Source organism: Schistocerca cancellata, chromosome 1 (genome assembly GCF_023864275.1).
Source record: "Schistocerca cancellata isolate TAMUIC-IGC-003103 chromosome 1, iqSchCanc2.1, whole genome shotgun sequence".
Lineage (NCBI taxonomy): Eukaryota > Metazoa > Arthropoda > Insecta > Orthoptera > Acrididae > Schistocerca > Schistocerca cancellata.
In genome coordinates this window covers 674,904,462-674,925,738 of record NC_064626.1, presented here as the reverse complement: position 1 = coordinate 674,925,738, position 21,277 = coordinate 674,904,462, and the positions used below count along the sequence as shown (strand labels likewise).

General features: G+C 43.2%; 1 protein-coding gene across 1 annotated transcript in view; it reads left to right on the top strand.

Annotated features, from left to right (window-relative positions):
* The window catches only part of LOC126093000 (nephrin-like), a 245,731-nt gene that overhangs the window by 23,736 nt on the left and 200,718 nt on the right, over positions 1-21,277 (top strand). Inside the window, exon 4 of the mRNA XM_049908694.1 lies at positions 9,424-9,627. Coding sequence (XP_049764651.1) covers positions 9,424-9,627 — 204 coding nt within the window. The remainder of the gene's footprint in view (positions 1-9,423; positions 9,628-21,277) is intronic.

Below are 21,277 nucleotides of genomic sequence, written 5' to 3'. Positions count from 1 at the left end.
ACGGCCCCTAGTGCTTCTACCCTGCACACCAGAGCAAAAATTACGGTCGCGTTGCACTGCAAAGCGGAGCGCTCACATTCGTTGTGGTTGCAGGTCCACGATGCCCTTAGAGAAAAGTTGACTCGTCCGGTACATGTCAGCAGTTTCAAAGAAGCAGTTCCAACAACTTCGTCTTGCCGCTCGTCGCGCTGCGAACTGTCGTTACCGAACGCAAAACATGTGATGATCAACGCAACAAGAGAGGAGGTGGTTTCATTGGTGTCCATTATGCCACCCCGAGGCCTTTTCTTATAAACTTTTAGCGGCAGGTGCGCCTGAAATGTTTACATCGGCCACCTAAAAGAAAGCTTCTGTATTTCAACGCTGGGTGTCACGGTTTGATCTCCGTTACAGAGGTGTCAACAGAGGGGGTGAAATGTGGATAAGACAGCGTGTGACGACCTTCTCTTCTCCTTGTGTGACACTGTGATGCCAAAATGACATCAGTAGCCTACCTTACACCTCACAGGAATTTCTGAGCTGCAGCCGTTTCTTCCCATTTCTCTATGGCTTGCTATTTAAAGTGACGCCCCTAGTTCGGGGGTGACGTCGCAGAGTGCCAAGCTTCAGCACCATTATAGAGCAAAGTTGTAGTCACCTTTGTGCCAAATTTCAAACTTCTGCGTCGCAATGAGATACAATTAGGGAGTTTTTAAAAAAATGCCATTTAAGTGTATTGTATAACCGACAGATTCAGGGAGAACTCTCTAGAGAGCCCTGAAACAAGCATCAACACTGGAATAATGACTATGGAATAGGATCACGTTCTGTCAAAACTCAACGAGCCTGTAAATGAAATTTATTTATTTATATAGTTGCTGTTTATTTATTTACTGAGTTGTTGTCTTCAGTCCGAAGACCGGTTTGATGCAGCTCTCCAAGCTGCTGTATCCTGCGCGAGCTTCTTCATCTCCGAGTAACTATTGCATTCTACATCCTTCTGAATCTACTTACTGTATTCATCTCTTGGCCTCTCTCTACGACTTTTACCCTCCACCCCCGCGTTTCCCTCCAATACTAAATTGGTGATCACTTTATGACTCAGAATGTGTCCTACCAACCGATGATCCCTTCTTCTAGTCACATTGTTACAAAAATTTCCTTGGTCTCCAGTTCTTTTCAGTACCACCTCATTAATTACGTGATCTACCCATCTACTCTCCAGCATTCATCTCTAGCACCACATATCAAAACCTGCTGTTCTCTTCCTGTCAGCTGTTTATCGTCCATGTTTCACTTCCATACGTGGCTACACTCCAGTCAAATACGTTCAGAAAAGATTTCCTAACACTTAAATCTATATTCGATGTTAACAAATTTCTTTTCTTTAGAAGTACTTTTCTTGCCATTCGTAGTCTACATTTTGATCCTCTCTATTTTGGCCATTATCGGTGGTTTTTTCCTCTAATCGAATTCCCTCAGCTGTACTAGATTTAATTTGACTAGGTTCCATTATCCTTGTTTTGATTTTGTTGGTGTTCATCTTATATCCTCCTTTCAAGACACTGTTCATTCCGTTCAACTGCTCTTACAAGTCCTTTCCCGTCTCTGACAGAATTACAATGTCATCGGCAAACCTCCAAGTTTCTACACTCATGCTCATAAATTAAAGATAATGCTGATAAATGGTGAAACAACGCTCTGGTGGGCGGTTTGCGACTTTAAATAAAGTTAATAAAAAGTCATAGAGAGACGCAGTTTAAGCATATGATACACAGTTCTATAGATCTTGACGTCAGCTAGAAAATGGCAATATTTCTATTATTGTTTAACAAGTACACGAAGAGTTATGAATTGTTTATTGAATAATAGTATAAGGATGCCAAACAAAGATTTCTCCACACGTTCACAAAAGATTATCGTCATTATGCCAGGATTGTTCTATTATTCTATCAATCTGCATGATTCTTCAGTGAGAGTTTGGTGACTTTATGTAAGATTGTCATTTTAGTAACTCAAGACCATAGTGGCAAGGTGAATAAGGTTGTCAAGTTGAATATGTTTTCAGCAGTTCCGTTTGTGTTGTATAAAACTGAATAAAGCGAGTTACTTTGCTGTGTATATGTTATATGTATTTAAAATACGTACGTGGTATAACATGCATACTGTTATGAATGTAGTCAAGTAAGTAGTTGTGCTGAGCAAGGCAGTGGTTCACATAACCAAGTTTTCAAAAGGGCTGACAGCGTAGAGTCAGCATCTTGGTATTCGTGTCTTCGTCAGTGACGTTGGCGTTGGTATGGTTTGAGCGCCCAGAGAGCAGCTTGAGGTTAAGAGTTATTCGGGACTTAGAAATGTTTCTATTCCACCAGTTCTAAACTTAGAATTATTTGCATGTGTATCAGTTTGGGAATTACAATACCTTGAAACTCTGAGTGCAAGTGGACATTGACTCAAAATCTGGCCAACAGTGAATGAATATATCAGCCCTGGTGAAACTGTTACTATGTAAACGATTGTACACACCGGTTGAACTTTAATGTTTCATTACATTTTAAGCGATTCGATGTGGGGCTCCATGCTTCTACTTCACATCCGATATTGCCTGCAAACGCTCCGCTTGCTGTTAAAAATGAATAATTTTCGTTTCTTGCACATAGAGGTTTTTCGGTAACAACCTGTTTGAGGGTCCCATTCGGAATAAATTTGTGTTTGATTTGAATAAACAAATAATTGAACAATAGCTTTGGTTGTTTGGGTTGTTTTAGGGAAGGAGACCAGACAGCGAGGTCATCGGTCTAATCGGATTAGGGAAGGACGGGGAAGGAAGTCGGCCGTGCCCTTTCAAAGTAACCATTCCGGCATTTGCCTGGAGCGATGTGGGGAAATCACGGAAAACCTAAATTAGGATGACCGGACGCGGGATTGAACCGTCGTCCTCCCGAATGCGAGTCCAGTGTGCTAGCCACTGCGCCACCTCGCTAGGTGCTTTAGTTGTAGTGCACATCATCATCCTTCAGTGCTACATTAATAATGATTTTTTTCCTTTCAATAATCCCGATCTATTTATAGATTTATTTAATTGCTTCGGCTTTATGTCACTGCTAGAGTAAGGTTTCTCATAAACGATCTCGGCTTTTGTAAAATCTTAATGCAACAATGCATGACCGAACACATTTTGGTCAAATGAGCCATACAGAAATCTAATTGTAAAATCGTGTATTCGCTCTCTGATGACTAGGTAGCAAATTATTGATGCTCACTGGCGATTAAGTCCTCATTATTGTTATCAAGGCCGAGTTGTGTTGCAAAGACTTTGCACGAGCTCGATATAAGGGGCGATCAGAAAGTTTCCGTTGAAAGGGCGTAAAGTCTAGGAACGGTATGCCAATCAGGCAAAATTTCCTTGAGTGTTGAAGCAGTCATCTCACCGACGCACCAGGTTGAACATATCCTTATAGTAAAATATCCTGTCTTGCTGCGTGAAGAAGTTCGTAACTGCCCGCTGCAAATTCTCGTCCGACATTAATTGTCGACCCATCAAGGCCTTTTTGACGGATCGGAGGTGCGTTAATCGCATGGGGGAGAATAGTATAGTGTGGATACTCGAGTGTGTCCCACTGAAGTTGGCGTAAATTCTGTGTTATGACGTATGCAACATGGGGATGTATGTTATCAGGAAACAGCAGCACTCCATCACAACGTTGATTTTGGACAGACATGCTGCCTCCTAACTCCATACCCATTCTTTATTCTGCTATTGATATATACTGGCGTTTTTCATTGGGCAACCAAAAAAAATAATAGCAGCACGTTGACCCTGTTTGAACACATTAGGTAATAACATCACCATAGTTCACGTTTCCGCATTTGCCACAGGCACTTCCGGAAGACACGAATCCCTCAATAAACTTTTACCTAGATGTCGGTGCTTATATACCCGCTTCGGAGCAGCCCTACTTTACATATACGCTGCAGCAACATATCATTAGGAGTCTTCTCGATCGCCCCTTGTATTTAGTCAACTTCTGATTGGACTTTATTTCATTTTATTAGATAGAATTTTGTCATAAATAAACACATTAATTTCAAAATGTATGAAATTGGAATTAACATTACCCGATAAGACAATGACATATGGTAGGAAAAATAAGAGTTCCATTACACTTTTCTAGGGTCAGAGAATTTCTGGTTGTGAGTCAGCTGTAATGTGCTTCGTTCCTGCAGCTGAGAAATTTATGGCATCTTGAAACCAAACTTGTGTTAAAATCGTTGCTTGTATCTGGACTACTGATCTGGGAAATTGGGCATACGTACTCCGGACTTCTTCACCTTCATTGCCGCATCCGGTTATCCGGCGACCGCTCTTCAGTTAGGGTAATTTCCGGACGGACTGTGACTCGGCTAAATGTCCCCCTCCGGTGCCCCCCACCCCCACCACCTCAACCCCTCCCTGACTCGTCACACCTGGCAGGGACGTAAAGTAATTTGGTGCCGCGCCGACGCTCCACTCCGCGCTGTAATGGAAATCCTTTAAATATCGGCAGCCGCCACCGCCACTGCTGCATATTAGACTCGAGCCGGCTGCGTGACATAAATACCAAGTTTGTCTTACAACGTCTGCGAAATTCAGAGCCACCAAATTTCGTCGTCACTGATTTACTCCACCCACTACGTCCCCATGGCACTCGTTAACCCAAAGCAGTGTGCGTACGTTCACAAGCATGAACAATATGGTGCCTCACTCATGCTTCCTTTGCAGTGTAATTCACGTAGACGGACATTTTATCACTCGTTTCGATGACAGTATTAATATTATGTGGTATTAATGCACGACTGAGCAGTCAGTTTCTAAAGGAAATTGTAGTGGAAGTAGACACAGAAATGATGCACTAAGCTTATGCATATTTTCAAAAGCTTTACAACAGAATGACACACGCACCTCCTAAAACCTTTAACACATATAACTCATTATCTGACATTTAATGTCATTATAGTATACCTTTTGAAGATGTACTCAATGTACTAGTGTTATGAAAACTTTAGATATAGGATAGAGGCTATAATGTGTTTTAATATGAAACACACCAAATAAGAGCTTGAGGAAATTCAATACGCCGGCCGTTGTGGCCGATCGGTTCTAGGCGCTTCTGTCTGGAACCGCGCGACCTCTACGGTCGCAGGTTCGAATCCTGCCCCGGGCACGGCCGTGTGTGATGTCCTTAGGTTAGTTAGGTTTAAGTAGTTCTAAGTTCCAGGGGACTAATGACCTCAGATGTTAAGTCCCATAGTGCTCAGAGCCATTTGAACCATTTAATGTCATTAGAATATACCTTTTGGAGATATACTCAATGTACTAGTGTTCTGAAAACTTTAGTTTAGGATACAAGCTATAATGTGTTGTAATATGAAACACACCAAATAAGAGCTTCAGCAAATTCAATACACCGGCCGTTGTGGCCGATCGGTTCTAGGCGCTTCTGTCTGGAACCGCGCGACCGCTACGGTCGCAGGTTCGAATCCTGCCCCGGGCATGGCTGCGTGTGATATCCTTAGGTTAGTTAGGTGTAAGTAGTTCTAAGTTCTAGGGGACTGATGACCTCAGATGTTAAGTCCTATAGCGCTCAGAGCCATTTGAAATTCAATACGGCCTACCCGAGGAGCGTAGCCAAAGTGTATCTTTGAAAGTAGAGCAGCCACAGTACCTGTCACAACATATATGTAAATAATTGCACATGTTCTTGGGCAACAGTATTCCTAAGTAGAAAAAGTTCTTTCCAGTTTTATATTTATTTTTGATGAGAAGTGTAAGTTTAGTCTAGATCCTCTTGCGTAACGAACATTAATTATGAAGTTAATTTTGTATTTTTATAACTGATTAGTAAACCTTCTCCGAATTGTTGAACACATCTATACAGTGAGTTTGCTGATTATTATCATGGCTCTTTTGTGCAATCTGAAAGTTGTCACTTGTGTTTTCATAATTAAGTCCCATAGTGCACAGAGCCAATTTGAAAGTTGTCTTATTTCGTACATTTGTTCTGGGGAAAAGAATTCGACAACTAAGAAATGAGTGTCCACATGTAACTAAATGTGATTAGCTGATGTGCACTGATAACATTCTGTGTGAAAATTATTTGTGTGCCCAAACCATTTGTATTTCTTATGTAATCTACACTCCTGGAAATGGAAAAAAGAACACATTGACACCGGTGTGTCAGACCCACCATACTTGCTCCGGACACTGCGAGAGGGCTGTACAAGCAATGATCACACGCACGGCACAGCGGACACACCAGGAACCGCGGTGTTGGCCGTCGAATGGCGCTAGCTGCGCAGCATTTGTGCACCGCCGCCGTCAATAAAGTTTCCCCTTCCTGGGACAATGACTTCATGGTGTTCTTATTTCAATTTCCAGGAGTGTATATAGATACCAACATCATCAGTTTTCAGAATTAAATTTTCACGCCGCAGCGGAGTGTACGCTGGCGTAAAACTTCCTGGCAGATTATAACTGTGTGCGGCCAAGGGCAAGCGAAAGGCAAAGGCCCCAACTTCGAGAGTATGTCTGTCACACAGTTTCAGTCTGCCAAGAAGCTTCATCATCTGTTGTCTGCTGTGTTAACATGTCCTTTGCGTCTAAGTTTATGGCGGTCCATCGCTTCCTTCTTAATGATCTGAATCTGAAACCTTTTCCTCCATCGCTTGGTCTCCTTTTCCAAAAAACCTCATCAGAATCTTGTATCGAGTTTATTTTCATTTAGACTTACGAAGCTCTTTTGTCAAGAAGGGATGGAAGAATAAGTTAACAGTTTACTTTTCTTCTTTTTGTTACGCTTAGTATGTTATTGTCTGTTCTCGGCGGGGTCAGGGATTTTCTCTGCCTCGTGATGACTGGGTGTTGTGTGCTGTCCTTAGGTTAGTTAGGTTTAAGTAGTTCTAAGTTCTAGGGGACTGATGACCATAGATGTTAAGTCCCATAGTGCTCAAAGCCATTTGAACCATTTGTTATTGTCTCTGCTATTCCTCATTTTTGTCCATATGCATGCAACTTATTCTCTCCATCTTCCTCCACATTTACATCTTTAAAGGACGCATCCATGCTCTGTCTTACTTTTGGGTTTTTCATGTTTCGGTATCCTACAACAGGATACTCCATACAGCACGATTTATCAGTAAAATTTCTACAAATGAAAATATAATCCGTTTTAGGCTGAACCTTAATGTCCTTCATTACGAATTAAATAAAGAATATTAGCATACACCTTAGAATAGGTCATGTCCTCAATTTATCAGTTTTTTCTTCACATGCAGTTTGAACATTAATAAACCGAAAGCGTGCAGGGACAGGTTCCTGACTGCAAATGGAGGAACGAAGTCCTACGAACGTGTGTCACTGAGCGAGCTGGTGGCGCAGTGGTTAGCAAATTGGCAAGCATTTCGGAGGACGTCGCTTCAAATCCGCGTCTGACCATCCTGATTCAGATTTCCCGTGATTTCCCTAAATCGTTTCAGGAAAATGCCGGGATGGTTCGTTTGAAAGGGCACTGACGACTTCCTTCCCCATCCTTTGCTAACCCAGTGGGACCGAAGACTTCACTGTAAGGTCCCCTCCCACAAATCAGCCAGGCAACCAACCAATATCTGTCCGGAAATCCATCGTTTCCACGGTAGATGGCGCTGACGAATGAAAGTTCCTGTGACAACGTGCCGTGCGTTCGTTCTGTGTTTCAGGGTGTGCCATTGACGCAGCGTACTGTAAGCAGCAGAAATGACCCTGTATTCACGTCAAGAACAAGCCGAGAGAATGTTTGTGTACGTCCAAGCAGATGGAAACGGTCAAGAGGAAGCAGGGCTATACCAAAGCAAGTATCTCAGAGACACCAACCACATCACACAACATTTCAAGTCCTTTTTGGGCGTTTGTGCGATCATGGTACTTTCACACAGACGAACGTGCAGGGAAGTGTAATGTGCTGCAAATACATAGAAAGAAAGATCCTTTATCATTTAGCTACAATATAGCAGGTCAGCAACTGGAAGCAGTTAATTCCATAAATTATCTGGGAGTAGGCGTTAGGAGTGATTTAAAATGGAGTGATCATATAAAGCTGATCGTCGGTAAAGCAGATGCCAGACTGAGATTCATTGGAAGAATCCTAAGGAAATGCAATCCGAAAACAAGGGAACTAGGTCACAGTACACTAGTTCGCCAACTGCTTGAATATTGCTCACCAGTGTGGGATCCGTACCAGATAGGGTTGATAGAAGAGATGGAGAAAATCCAACGAAGAGCAGTGCGCTTCGTTACATGATCATTCACTAACCGCTAAGGCGTTACGGAGATGATAGATAAACTCAAGTGGAAGACCTTGCAGGAGAGATGCTCAGTAGCTCGGTACGGGCTTTTGTTGAAGTTTCGAGAACACACCTTCACCGAGGAGTCAAGCAGTATATTGCTCCCTCCTACGTATATCTCGCGAAGAGACCATGAGGATAAAATCAGAGAGATTAGAGCCCACACACAGGCATACATATAATCTTTCTTTCCACGGACAATAGGAGACTGGAAAAGAAGGGAGAACCGATAGAGGTACTCAAAGTACCCTCCGCCACACACCGTCATGTGGCTTGCGGAGTATGGATGTAGATGTATGTGTAGAAGCAGCGGACTGTGCGTACACCAGATTTGGAGGACCTGGTTCTGCCACTCGACCATTTCCATCTGCTTGGCCGTACACGAACACCATCTCGGTTTGTGTCGACGTTAATACTGAACCACTCTGCTGTTACAAGGACCACAAGGCAAGTGGCCGCACAAACTTTAATTCTTCAGTGCTATCTACCGTGGGAACAACGCACTTCTGGACATATGTTCGTAGAACATTTTTTCCTTCATTTCCGGTCACGGATCTGTCCCTGCCGTTTGTCGAAGTTATAAATGTCCCCCCTGTATTTGTCCACATTTCTGCAGTAAAGTATCCTCTACTTATAAAATGCTTCTTTCAGCATCCTGGTTTTATTTTCTGTGATGAATTCCGGCACTTGAGGTACCATCTATTTTTAATTTAACAATGTCATAAACCCTTTTCAAAATGAAGTTCGCCGCAGTCTTTTTTTTTTTTTTTTTTTTTTTTGCTTCCAACGTAACTTCATTAGCATACTGATCGATTACAAACTTTGGTTACGGTTTCATTTGCTTCCCCACGTTTCGTCAGCAACTAAAATGTTTCTGTCATCCTTTCGATTCCGGATCGCTCAGGGCATCCGCATCAAGTAGTTAACAGCAATCCGCGTCGGTTCTAACCCTTGCAGCATTACGCGGGCTAGATGAATAACCAGGGGGTACTGTTGCACTTTGTTTCCTGTGAGAAGAGCCGGTCAGATGACACGTTGTACTTGAACGTGAGCAGAACGTGAGCCAGCCGTGCGTTGTGGTGGCAGGGAAGCCGGAGCCGTCGGTGCGCTGGCTGCTGGACGGCGAGGTGGTGGACGCCGACTGCGAGCGGCGCGTCGCGGGCGTCGTGGAGAACCGGCTGGCGTTCCGCGGCGTGGCGCGCCGCCACCTGGGCGCCGTCTTCTCCTGCCAGGCGCGCAACACGCCGCTCGTCGAGCCGCGCCGCGTCGCCCTCACGCTCGACCTGCACCGTGAGTGAAACGCAGCGCCCGCACTAGCGATGGCACGAGATGCTGATGGCCGGCAACAGCTTACAGCGTTCCAGCTCCAAACAAGTAATACACTGAAGAGCCAAACAAACCGGTACACCTACCTAAAACCTGTACGCCCCCCGCGAGCACGCAGAAGTGCCGCAACATGACGTGGCATGGACTCGACTAATGTCTGAAGTAGTGCTGGAGGGAACTGACACCATGAATCCTGCACGGTTTGCGGCGGCGCGGTTCTTTCCGTCCCTTTACGACGAACCTGCACCTACCTGTGAACATTGTCTCAGCAGATCATCAGTAGGAAAGCCCAATGAAACCTACTGTACTTCGACGTGAACCAGGCTGCAATTTAAGTCACTAAACTAAGTTTCGGGAGAAACACGAAATGAAAGTTTGGAAATTTTGTCCTCAGTTAATATATTCAGAAACGTAGGTGAACAAGTATCACCGCCAAGCCCGTGCTAGTCTTAACACAGTCACCCACAATCCCTTTCGCTCACGTTAGCATGTTTATGGTGTTGCATTTCCCGAAAACGTAATAGCTACAAAAATACTGATTGTTTTTTATTGATAATGCTCGCCAAATATTAAGTCTGTCGGTACCTAATGCAGTCACAGTTTTTAGCCACCGACCTGCTCAATACGCCACGTGGAATATATGTCTTTTCTAGTCACAAAATTCACTTAAAATTTCCGAAATTTCTACACACACATCGGAGTAATTATGCCGTCACTTTCCAACACTATTGATGTATGAAACACTGCTAGATCCAACAACTTATCGTTTCCATCGGAACTACTACTACACACGTCCGATCTGTTTCATGGCTAGGCTTCGACTCCTCCTTAGAATACTCTGAGTCTTCTCCACCAGCAGAGAAACGCTCGCGAAGAATATTGCTTTACCATTGGTGAGTCTACTCAACAGCCAATAGCAAAACAACACTCTCCCGCGTCAGTCCGCGCTTTTCATCCATAACGAATCGCAAAATAGTAAACCTCACGACTGCACTTTTTACCGACGTAATGATCTAATATGCTGAAGTTTTGCTTATGCATAAAGTTATTTACTGTTTTTATTTATACCTGAATTAACTTTCCCTTTACCATAAACTTACTTTACAAATCTATCCTACAAAAATCCCCATTGTCCATATCCATACTTATTCGAATTTTTTTTTCTTTATTGAATTTCAATTTCCCCCGAAGGGGGCGGGCTGGCAGCAGCTTAGTGTGCCGCTCTTCAGCCTACAGACTTTGTTAGAAAGATGAAGAGAATAAATAATAAAAACAGGCGATAAAATCGGAGACTTAAAGAGTAACATGGCGAAAAGAAATCATGGAACTAAAAACAAAGAACAGAGGGATGATGACGCTAAGAAAATACATACACAACAGACAGGTAAAACAATAGACAGACAATTAAAAAAAAACACGGCGACAGTCTGGTTTCTGTTCGCAAAAGACATAAAATTCAGACCCAGCGACAGCATGGTTTCTGTTCGCAATACGAGAAAGACGAACAACACTGAACAGTCACTGGAACACTGCACTAAAAAGTTGACAAATGTGACATACCACAGCCGAGAGCAGGTGGGGGGAAACTGGACAGATGATGGGAAAATAAAAAAAAGGGGGGAGCTGGGAAAGGAGCTGATGGAGAATGAGGACCCATAAGAGGGGTGGGGGGCGCTGGGCAGAAGCGACAGGGAGTGGGGTAGGCAGAGGAGGGGAATACAAAAGAACTCGGGGGGGGGGGAGAAGGGATGTAGGGAGAGGTTTAGTGGGGACAAAACAGGACGCAAGGGGGGAAGAGGGAGCCCAGGGAAAGGAAAGAGGAAAGGAGGGGGAGTGAGGATCAGAGTTGATAGGAGGGATAAATGGAGGAAGAGAGGGCATCATCCGGGAGGGGCTTCTTCGAAATGTTCCCACACTATATCCTACTACATAACTCGTTAAGGGGCTCCGGAAAGGCTCAAAATCATGAAAAGTTCAATTTTTACTTTTTTGCGTTTTCTGAATCTGCAGACTATTACTTTTTAATAGATATATAATTTATTCAATTCCGAAGACTACAACTATTTTTAAATTTTTTTTTAAAGTGTTCTACATGTGCGTGACCCACTGTGGCGCTGTTAAACTGCTGTCAAATGGTGTTATTATTAACGTCTGTGCTCATCAGGTACATTTTAGTGATGTGAGATGCAATAATGGAGGTGATAAAACCTATTTTCAGAGACTTAGCAGCACCTGAACTGTTGAAAAAGTGTATTCACGGAAAAACTCAAAACTCCAATGAAAGGGTAAATAGTGTTATATGGTCGAGAATCCCCAAGACTGTATTTGTTGGAATAGAAACACTTCACTTTGGTGTGTATGATGCTGTTGCGACTTTCAGTGATGGCAACATTGTAAGGTGCAAGGTATTTAGAAATATGGGAATGAAGATAGGTTCTAACATGGTACGAGCGATCCTTGCTTTAGACAAGGAACGCCTTCGGGCTGCAGACAGGGCTGTAAAGAGTCTAGAAATACAAGCAAGAGTAAACAGGAGGAGGAACAAGAGGAAGCTGGAGGAGGAGTTTACAGAGGATGAAGATAATCCATCCTATGGACCTGGAATGCACTAAAAAGTTAATCCAATCTTTGTCGCTTGATTCCCAAAACTTTTATTTTCTCATACTAATTACATGTTTTCTAAGGATCTTCCAAACATATTTGTTTCAAACTTTCAGTAAATGTTACACAGTACCTTCTGCATAATTTAACACAGCCTTTTTCCAAAAAACTGTATATTTTTGAATATATAAATAAAAAATTGCAAAAAAATGTTGTGAATTTTCATTACAATTGAAATAAAATCATCTTTAATAACTGAACTAAAATTTTGTAAAATCCCTGTGTTAAGTTATAGCCCATATTCCAATAAATAATCTGTAAAAAGTTCAACTTCCTACCTCAAATACTTTGTGAGGAAAGATGTAATTTATAAGCGTTATTTTAACATTGCAAGTATAGGGCGTTCCGGAGCCCCTTAAACAATTATCTCCATATTAAACTTAAACCACACTCACGCATCATTCCTACTGCTAAAACACATTTACAACATTTTACATACATAAAAAGACATATAACAGTTTATGAAAATAGTAGAGGACTTTATGAAAAACATTCATTTACTTTAGTGCTCTCTAGTAGGCACAATCTAAACTAAAATCAGAGTCCCCCTATCCAATACTGTCCTCTATCGGCTGATACATGAACTACGTGCATGTCAAGTCTCGTGTCACCATCTGTCACTATCCAGCTCTAAGAGACATATCCCACTTAACCGCCTCCAAGGCAGTATCGTTATACGGCGCTACGCCTCAGGTTGTTCATAAATCCATAAAACTACGAACGGTGGAGATCTCTCCTGAACACAACGTTGCAGATATGCTCAATACTGTTCATGTCTGGAGAGTTTGGTGGCCAGCGGAAGTGTTTAAACTCTGTTCCTGGAGCCACTCTGCAGCAGTTCTGGGTGTGTGGGGTGTCGCATTGTCCTGCTGGAATTGTCAAAGACCTTCGGAACACACAATGGTCATGAATAGATGCCGGTGATAACACATAATGCTTATGTACGTGTCACATGTCAGAGTCTACTCGTATCAGGGGTCCCATATCACTCCCAACTCCACACGCCCCACACCGCTACAGGGTCTCCACCAGCTTGAGCAGTCCCCTGCTGCCATGCAGAGTCCATGGATACATGAGGTTGTCTCCATAGCCGTGCACGTCTACCCGCTCGTTACAATCTTAAACGAGACAGTTCCAACCACGCAGCATGTTCCCAGTCATCAACAGTCCAATGTCGGTGTCGATAGGTCCAGGCGAGGCGTAAAGCATTGTGTCGTACAGTCATCAATGGTACACGAGGGGGCCTTCGGCTCCGAAAGCCCATATCGATCATGTTTCGTTGAATGGTTCGCACGCTGACACTTTTTGATGGCCCAGGATTGAAATCTGCAGCAATATGCCAAACGGTAGCACTTCTGTCACGTTGACCGATTCTCTAAAGTCGTGGTTGGTCCCGTTCTTGGAGGATATTTTTCCGGCCGCAGCGGTGTCGGAGATTTGATGTATTACCTGATTCCTGATACTCACGGTACACCCGTGAAAGGGTCGTAGGGGAAAATTCCCACTTCATCGCTACCTCGGAGATGCCGTGACCCGTGTATAAAACCATACTGAAACTCACTGAAATCTTGATCATTTGCAGCAGCAGTAACCGATCTAACAAGTGCGCCAGACTCTAGTTGTCTTATATAGACATTACCGACCGCAGCACCGTACTTTGCCTGTTCACATCTCTCTGTATTTCAATACGCATGCCTATACCAGTTTCTTTGGCGCTTCAGTGTAGCTTGCAGAAAATGTCGCGCCGTACATTAAAACCACCACAATAGCTCGCATCACTGTAGCACTTTTTCTGTGAACTGACAGACTTCTGCTTGCTTCCGTTGGTGGTATTTTGTCAGGTTACTCACAGCAGTACATCAGCATTATGTCTGACTACAAATATTGCAATACTCAATTTTGGTACTTTCGCCTCTTACAGAATAATATACTTATGAATCATTCACCTATGTCTTATAGTCAGTACTCAGAATATGCACAACGACACACGCAACGGAATGTAAAGTTTCTATTATTCATTTTCCCACAATATGTCACATAACTCGTTGCAAAATCCCCTCGCTGTAGTAAACCGAAATAAAAGTTTTTCGGCAAGCTGGAAAAGAGAGGGGGAGAAAGGGAGATATATACCAGCGTACGATAAACCCCTCCCCTCGAACATTCAGCCCCTTCATACCCCCTCTGTGTTACCACAGAAGACATGCACTGATCTACTCTGCACTAAGATTGCTATACATGCGACGTGGCAATTGGCTTGCACCACCCTTAGTGGAATGCCTAAGTTCTAATTAATGTTCACCAACCTGCAGTCCTCTACAGTAGTTCCCCTCTGTGAATAAAACAGCACGTCGTGAATCAGTTCCCTTGAGGGTGTAATAAACTCTTAGAGAGGAACTGATATTTTATAAATAATTAAATCTTCAATTGGTTTGTTTATACGTGATGCCACTCGCGTTTTTACTAGCAGAAAATGAGAAACTGTACAATTAAATCATCCAATTTACGCATCACAAATAGTCTCCATTCTTCACACTTTCAAAGAAAATTAAAAAACTTATGAACAGTGTATTTGCGTAGCTTGTGTAGCTACTATCAGATTGTTCTCAGCTGCATGTCCACGTAAGGAGAGATTGCTAAATTGTTCTTCCGAGACTGCCGAACCAGTTCTGATCTTACAGTCAAACCACTTCGCTCGCCATCGAAGTTAGGCGTGATCCCAATATCTCCGAAGTGCTTCGCCTGCCTTTTCGTTTAGCAGTTGTTTATTAATCTGCTGGTAATTAACAGTTTTGAAATAATGGAGTGATAGCCTGCTATTGAGAGATGATTCCACATGAAATGCTTGTAAATTCACGGTTTAGTTTCTCTAACATAAATAACAGAGGTCATTTTGGAGCTCAATTCCCGAACGCAGCAGCTAATCGCGGGGAAGGACCAAAATGTAGGCGGTCTTTCTCGTGATACCCGTATCGAGCAAACCATCTGTCATCGGTACCTCACACCACATTACGTCATCTTCCCACTGAGGTCTTCCCAACTCCTCTAAGAAGAGCTTCTAGTAGGCGAATATCATGGCTGCAAAGCCAGAAACATTAGTTTCTCAGTTTACCCTGCAATTCCGTTGAAAGTGGGGTATGTGATGTACAGAAGAATGGTCATGCCTTTCCACCCGAGACTGCGCTAGTTAAGCTGACTCTTTCCTGGCTATCTTAAAGAATCAGCGCACAGAGTTTCTTCCAACCTTTTTTCTGCGAATCTCTCGCTGATGTTGCCCCTTGAAACACTTCTTGTAGCGCTCTGCGTTCTTCAAAAGTAGCATGCAGGCTACCTGTCATAAGTGTGGAGTGGATATCTAATTTACTTGAAATTAATAAGGGAATGCCATTACGAAGCGTTTATTAACAAAGACCATAAAATAATAACAATTTACTAGTCTGAAAAAGATTCATGTCAAAAAGCTAACAAATTTCGAGAGCATGGTGAAGCCAACTATTAGAGCAAGCTCCGAGTACATCATATTGCCAACCGGTGAGTTTGAAGCATGGTCGAAATCTCTTGCTCACATCGTAAAACGTATTAGCTCTTCGTACAGCTTAGGGAACTTAACAATAATTCTTTTGTCTACTGAATTAGTTTGTTTACTGCATCGCGGTATGATGGTATTAAGACCTAATGACCCATAGGCTCTCCTATTATCTGATATGAGGAATGTTGACTTTAATAACTGGTATTTAATAAAGAAAATGTTGAGTTTCCTTCCAAGACACTCGTGGTTCCCCTACGTATTGACTGCCAAGCAATATTCGCTTTCATGGCTTACGTACTTCTCCCCACTCCCATGACTCACTACCGCGCCTCTGCCTTTGTGGGATAACCAGCTTCCTACTCGCTGCCCTCACACTCTGCAGCGCTGCTGAAGACAGCGAATTAATACGTACTCTCTCTTTCTCTCTCTGTCACACACACGCAAACACACACACACACACACACACACACACACACACACACACACACACACACACATATATATATATATATATATATATATATATATATATATATATATATCAAAGTCCGAAAATGTGAGAAACAGACATTGTCTGTCTTCCTGTCACAGTGTCTTGTCTATATGATCTGCGAGCGGCTTATGTGCCGTTCATTCGTGAGGACTCTTGTCACCTCACAGCCGTGCTGGTGCACTGTCATGTTAACAAACCAGCTCAGGGGCAATATGGTCTAACCACTGAATAGCTAGCCGGCAGTACTGCGAACTTCTCACTTATTATATATTCCACAAATTATTCACAGAAGATGTTAAGTGATGACCTGTGTGCACTACTTTTCGTTAATAACATCAGTTTCTATCGGTAGTAATAATTATTTTGCACTAAACATTAGTGATAACTAGCTGTATAGCAGAACAGGAAACGCTCTGTGGCAGATCTGACGACAAAGTACAATGATGGAGCAGGCACTAGTGTTTCACAGCACACCATTCAGCATACATTGTTGAAAATTGTCCTCCGCAGCAGACGACCCCTGTATGTTCATGTGTTGACGACAGTCAGTTACGACTGCAGTGAGAACGGAATCATCGAGCTTAGACCGTGAATCAGCACAAACGTACCACCTGGTCGAACGAATCACGTTCCTTGTTTTCCTTGTTACACCAGGTCGATGGTCGTTTCAGAATACGCCCTCAACTAGGCGAACGTCTGCTCGAGACATGCACCACGCCATGGACACAGGCCTATGGGTAGTGTTATGATATGGCGAACATTCAATTGGCTTCCATGAAATCAGTGGCAGTAATCGAAGGCACCATGATAGCTGCGGGCTAAGTAAATGTTATTGTCCACCACCTGATCCCCCTTCATGCTTGATGTCATCCTCGACGGCGATAACACCTCGCAACGTGATAGCTGTTCTTATCAAAAACTATAATCGTGCTACAAGCGTTTGAGGAAGATGGCAGTGGTCTCTCTTGGATGCCTTACTTCGTAAATTTACCCGATCTGAACTCGTTGGAACATATCTGTGACTGTCGTGTGCCTGCCATGTGCCTAAGAACGAACAAACTGGAAAGTGCAATCACGTCATACCGTGGCACGAAATCTGTTTCATTCAGTATACTATGCTACTTTGTTGTTTATTACTAGTGCATATATTGGAGCAGCGCGCACTGCCTCTCAGCTACCAATTTAACCCAACTTTCAAGTCTGATCTGCGACAGCACACAGCAGTTGTTTATCTTCGGGGTTAGGGCGTCGGAATGTCTATGCGTCAAACAGAAGACTGAAATATAATGGGCGATCAAAGAGTTTCCGTTTGAGGGAGTCGCTGTATTGTATTTCATTTTTATCTGTTATTCCGTTTATGTAGTAATTTCATGTATTTACACGTTCCATGACCATGGAGATTTGCTCCACAATTTGGTCCTACGGAACTAGACGTGAAAATAAAATAAAATAAAGGTAGCGTGACATCGATGCTGGTATATAAGCACCGACATGTAGGCAAGGGAGTAGTGTGGCATTCGTATCTTCCGACGTACGTGTGGTACATTCGAAAACGTGAACTATGGCGTCGTTATTACCAAATGCGTCCAAACGAAGCCAGCCAGTTGCTGGATATGTGATACACATCATCTCCTCTGATTACCGGGACCCACTGCTCATTGATTTCTAGAGCCTGGTGTCTCCATCTGTGGTACTGCGCAATTCTTGAGAAATTACGCCTACTTATTTGGGTGACACTTGAGCACCCGCCAATATTCCTGATTTCTCCCCATGCAATTATCACGTCTTCGCTCCCTTAAATAAGGCATTGAACAGTTGTCAATTCCTGTAGGACAAGATTGCTCAGCAGGCAGTTACGGATGTTTTTCACGCATCAGGACACGGTAGTTTACCAAACAGAAATCACCAAGCTGGTGCGTCGGTGGGGTGATTGTCTCAATGCTCACCGCGATTTTGCCTCATTGGCATACCGGTTATGGAGAGTACGACCTTCGAATGGAAACTTTTTATCACCATTATAAGCACATTCCTTGGTGTCTACAATGAGGCTAGGTTCGTGAGAGGACTAACTTTCCTCTTCCCTCTGTCGCTTTAGTTTCAGAGTACCATGGATTTTAATATTACCTATGAATCGGTATTCACTCCTTCGTCGGATTCTTAGGCACTTACATTTTCCAAAGTATAGGCATCCTCCCAGAAAATTATGTTACATTTGTTAAATGTAATTAGTACTTCCCTTTCTTCAGTTATCGTCTTTTACACCAGAGCCACTTTTGTTTTGTTTTTTGTTTTTACTTTATCGTCATTTGTCGTTAAAAATAAGCATTCCGACAAATAATTAGTCACTTCTAAGAGAAGCCACCCCGTGGAACACCGCTCTCTTTTGGATGGTGCTCTCAATTCGGTGCCCAAGAGAGTCCACATATTTCTCCAGGTGTATCTCATCCAGCTGAATGTTGAATCTCGTCGCACTGCAAAACTGCTGGAAGCTAACTTTAATGCATCAACCGCAGTTCCAAATCGTGCCAGAAATTTTATATGGGATAAAAATTGAGAGATTTAATGGAGCAGTCGAGGAGGTGCAATAACGTTCTTGTCTGTTTATCTAACAAGAATCGAATGAGTGTAGTCTTGTGATCACAACTATTGTCGTCCTATTAGAAACGGGTTTCCAGAGTGTGGACATCAGAAAGTCCTATCAGGTTTCAAAGGTCCTGCCTTTCATAACCTCTCACTTTCATCTCCGGTCATAATCTACCTCGTTTGTTATCGAAGCAGGACCCAGCAATACTGGTATTAGTAGAAATTTGCTACAGTCATCACTTCACTGTGTACGTATCGGATACCTCTGAAAACCGGATTATTCATCTTAAAGATTTCAGTCGGCAGGTCATGGTTGAAATGATCACTGTAGCAAATTTCTACTAATACCAGTATTGCTGATCCTTGGTTTGATCATAAGCAAGGTACATTCTACCTAAACGTCAGTCAGGAGCGTGAAGATTGCGTGGTAAAACGCTGGAACTTGTTACCAAATGAAATAAGGTTTAAAATTGACGGCTGAAAGGTGTTTGATTTGCGAAGGTTTGTAAGAGAGTCTTGTGGCAGGGCACCCCGTTTCCTCACCACCACGGTTGATAACTGTTCGGTGGTCATATGTGCACGTGTAAGTGCTGCAGTATGTGTCCCCAACGCATCCCACACTTGCTTGATGAGATTTAAGTCTGGGGAACGCGCAGGCCAATCCTCTCTCCGAATATCCTCTCGCTTCGAGAGCCACTCCATCTGTACAGTTCGATGCGGTCCAACTTTATCACTCATGGAACTGAAGTCAGGGCTGAAGGGAAAATACGCAGATGTGGAAGGAGTACAGTATCAGAAGTACGGTGACTGGTGAGTATACCGTGTTTGATTTGGAGGTCAGTGCATCCGTGCAACATTATACCTTCACACATCATAACAACTGGACCACCGAAACGATCACGTTTGGCAATACTGGACGTACCGTCATACGGCGAGAGGAGGGTACACGTAATGTACCCAAGAACATTGTCGAACACGATCCTGTTGGTCTTCCAGTTGATATGGTGTGAGGGGTGGTATAATGTTGCATGGGCCTACTGACCTCCAAATACAGGGTGTACATAAAGTCTGGGAACACTTTCAGTTATTTATTGCACAAGAACCAAGCATTGCACAAATATCATACACACGTCATTTTGATGAGAAACCCTGTAAGTTTTTTTTCATGTATACTACCACATTGTAATTTGGTAATTTGCCGATAGTCAGTGCTAGTCGCAAACATGGCGAGTTCAGGTGCGTGGCGACATTTCTGTGTGTTGGGAGTCCGACAAAAACAAGTGTGCTACAGCTGTTAAAGGGATGTTTGGAACCAAGTACGGTAAGAAGCCACCAACAAGGAAGAGCATTTACGATTAGCACAACAAATTCGTTACGATGGGTTGCTTGTGCTCGGCAAAGGGAAGCGGACGTCCCAGTGTGAGTGAAATGAATGGAGAGCGCGTACGAGAGATATTCATAAGGAGTCCAAAGAAATCGGTGCGTCATGCATCTCGTGAACTCAAAATGGCTCCAATGACAGTGTGGAAAGTCCTGCGACAGAAGCTGTCTATGAAACCATTCAAATTGGAGCTAGTGCAGAAGCTCAGTGACAACGACAAAGACAAGCGTTTTGAGTTTTGTTCGCAGTTGCAGCAATTGAATGAGGATGGGGATGTCATTGTTGATCGCTTTATTTTTAGCGACGAAGCCACTTTTCACACTAATGGGAAGAACAGGCATAATTGTAGAGCCTGGGGTACAAAGCATTCACACGAATGCATTGAATTTGAGTGTAATTCCCCAAAGGTAAATGTTTTTTGTGCCTTGTCACGTCATGGACCATTCTTCTTCGCCGAGAGCACTGTCACTGTATATACCTACTTGAACAAGCTGCAGCAATGGCTGATGCCTCAAATGCAATTGGACTCTCAGCAAGTTACTGGACTGGGTTGTCCGTACGGTGTTGCAACAGCTTGGAAGCGTTAAACGTCACCTAACATTCTCAACACTAGTTCATTCCGAGGAGCTCGCCTTGCGATCCGTTTTTCAATGGATCTTTGGTCGTGACGTGGCGGACTACTGGCAGGTATTTTCCCCTCTAAGTTCAACGTGGTGTAACTTTAAACGGTGATGTTTCGGGCAAAGGATTCCTATCAACAGTTGGTTCGCCGAAGGTTGTCAGTACTTTTTGGTTGCCAATATACGCCACTTGCCCGATGTTTGACGTGTGGCGTTTTTAGACAGTTGTCTTACTCTGAATGTATTGTGTCCCTAGCAAGGCACGATTCGTCGTGTTCTATATATGTAATCACCATCGTATTACGTGTAATACTGTTGATCAGTTCTTTAGTATTTCTGCTGTTTCGTCG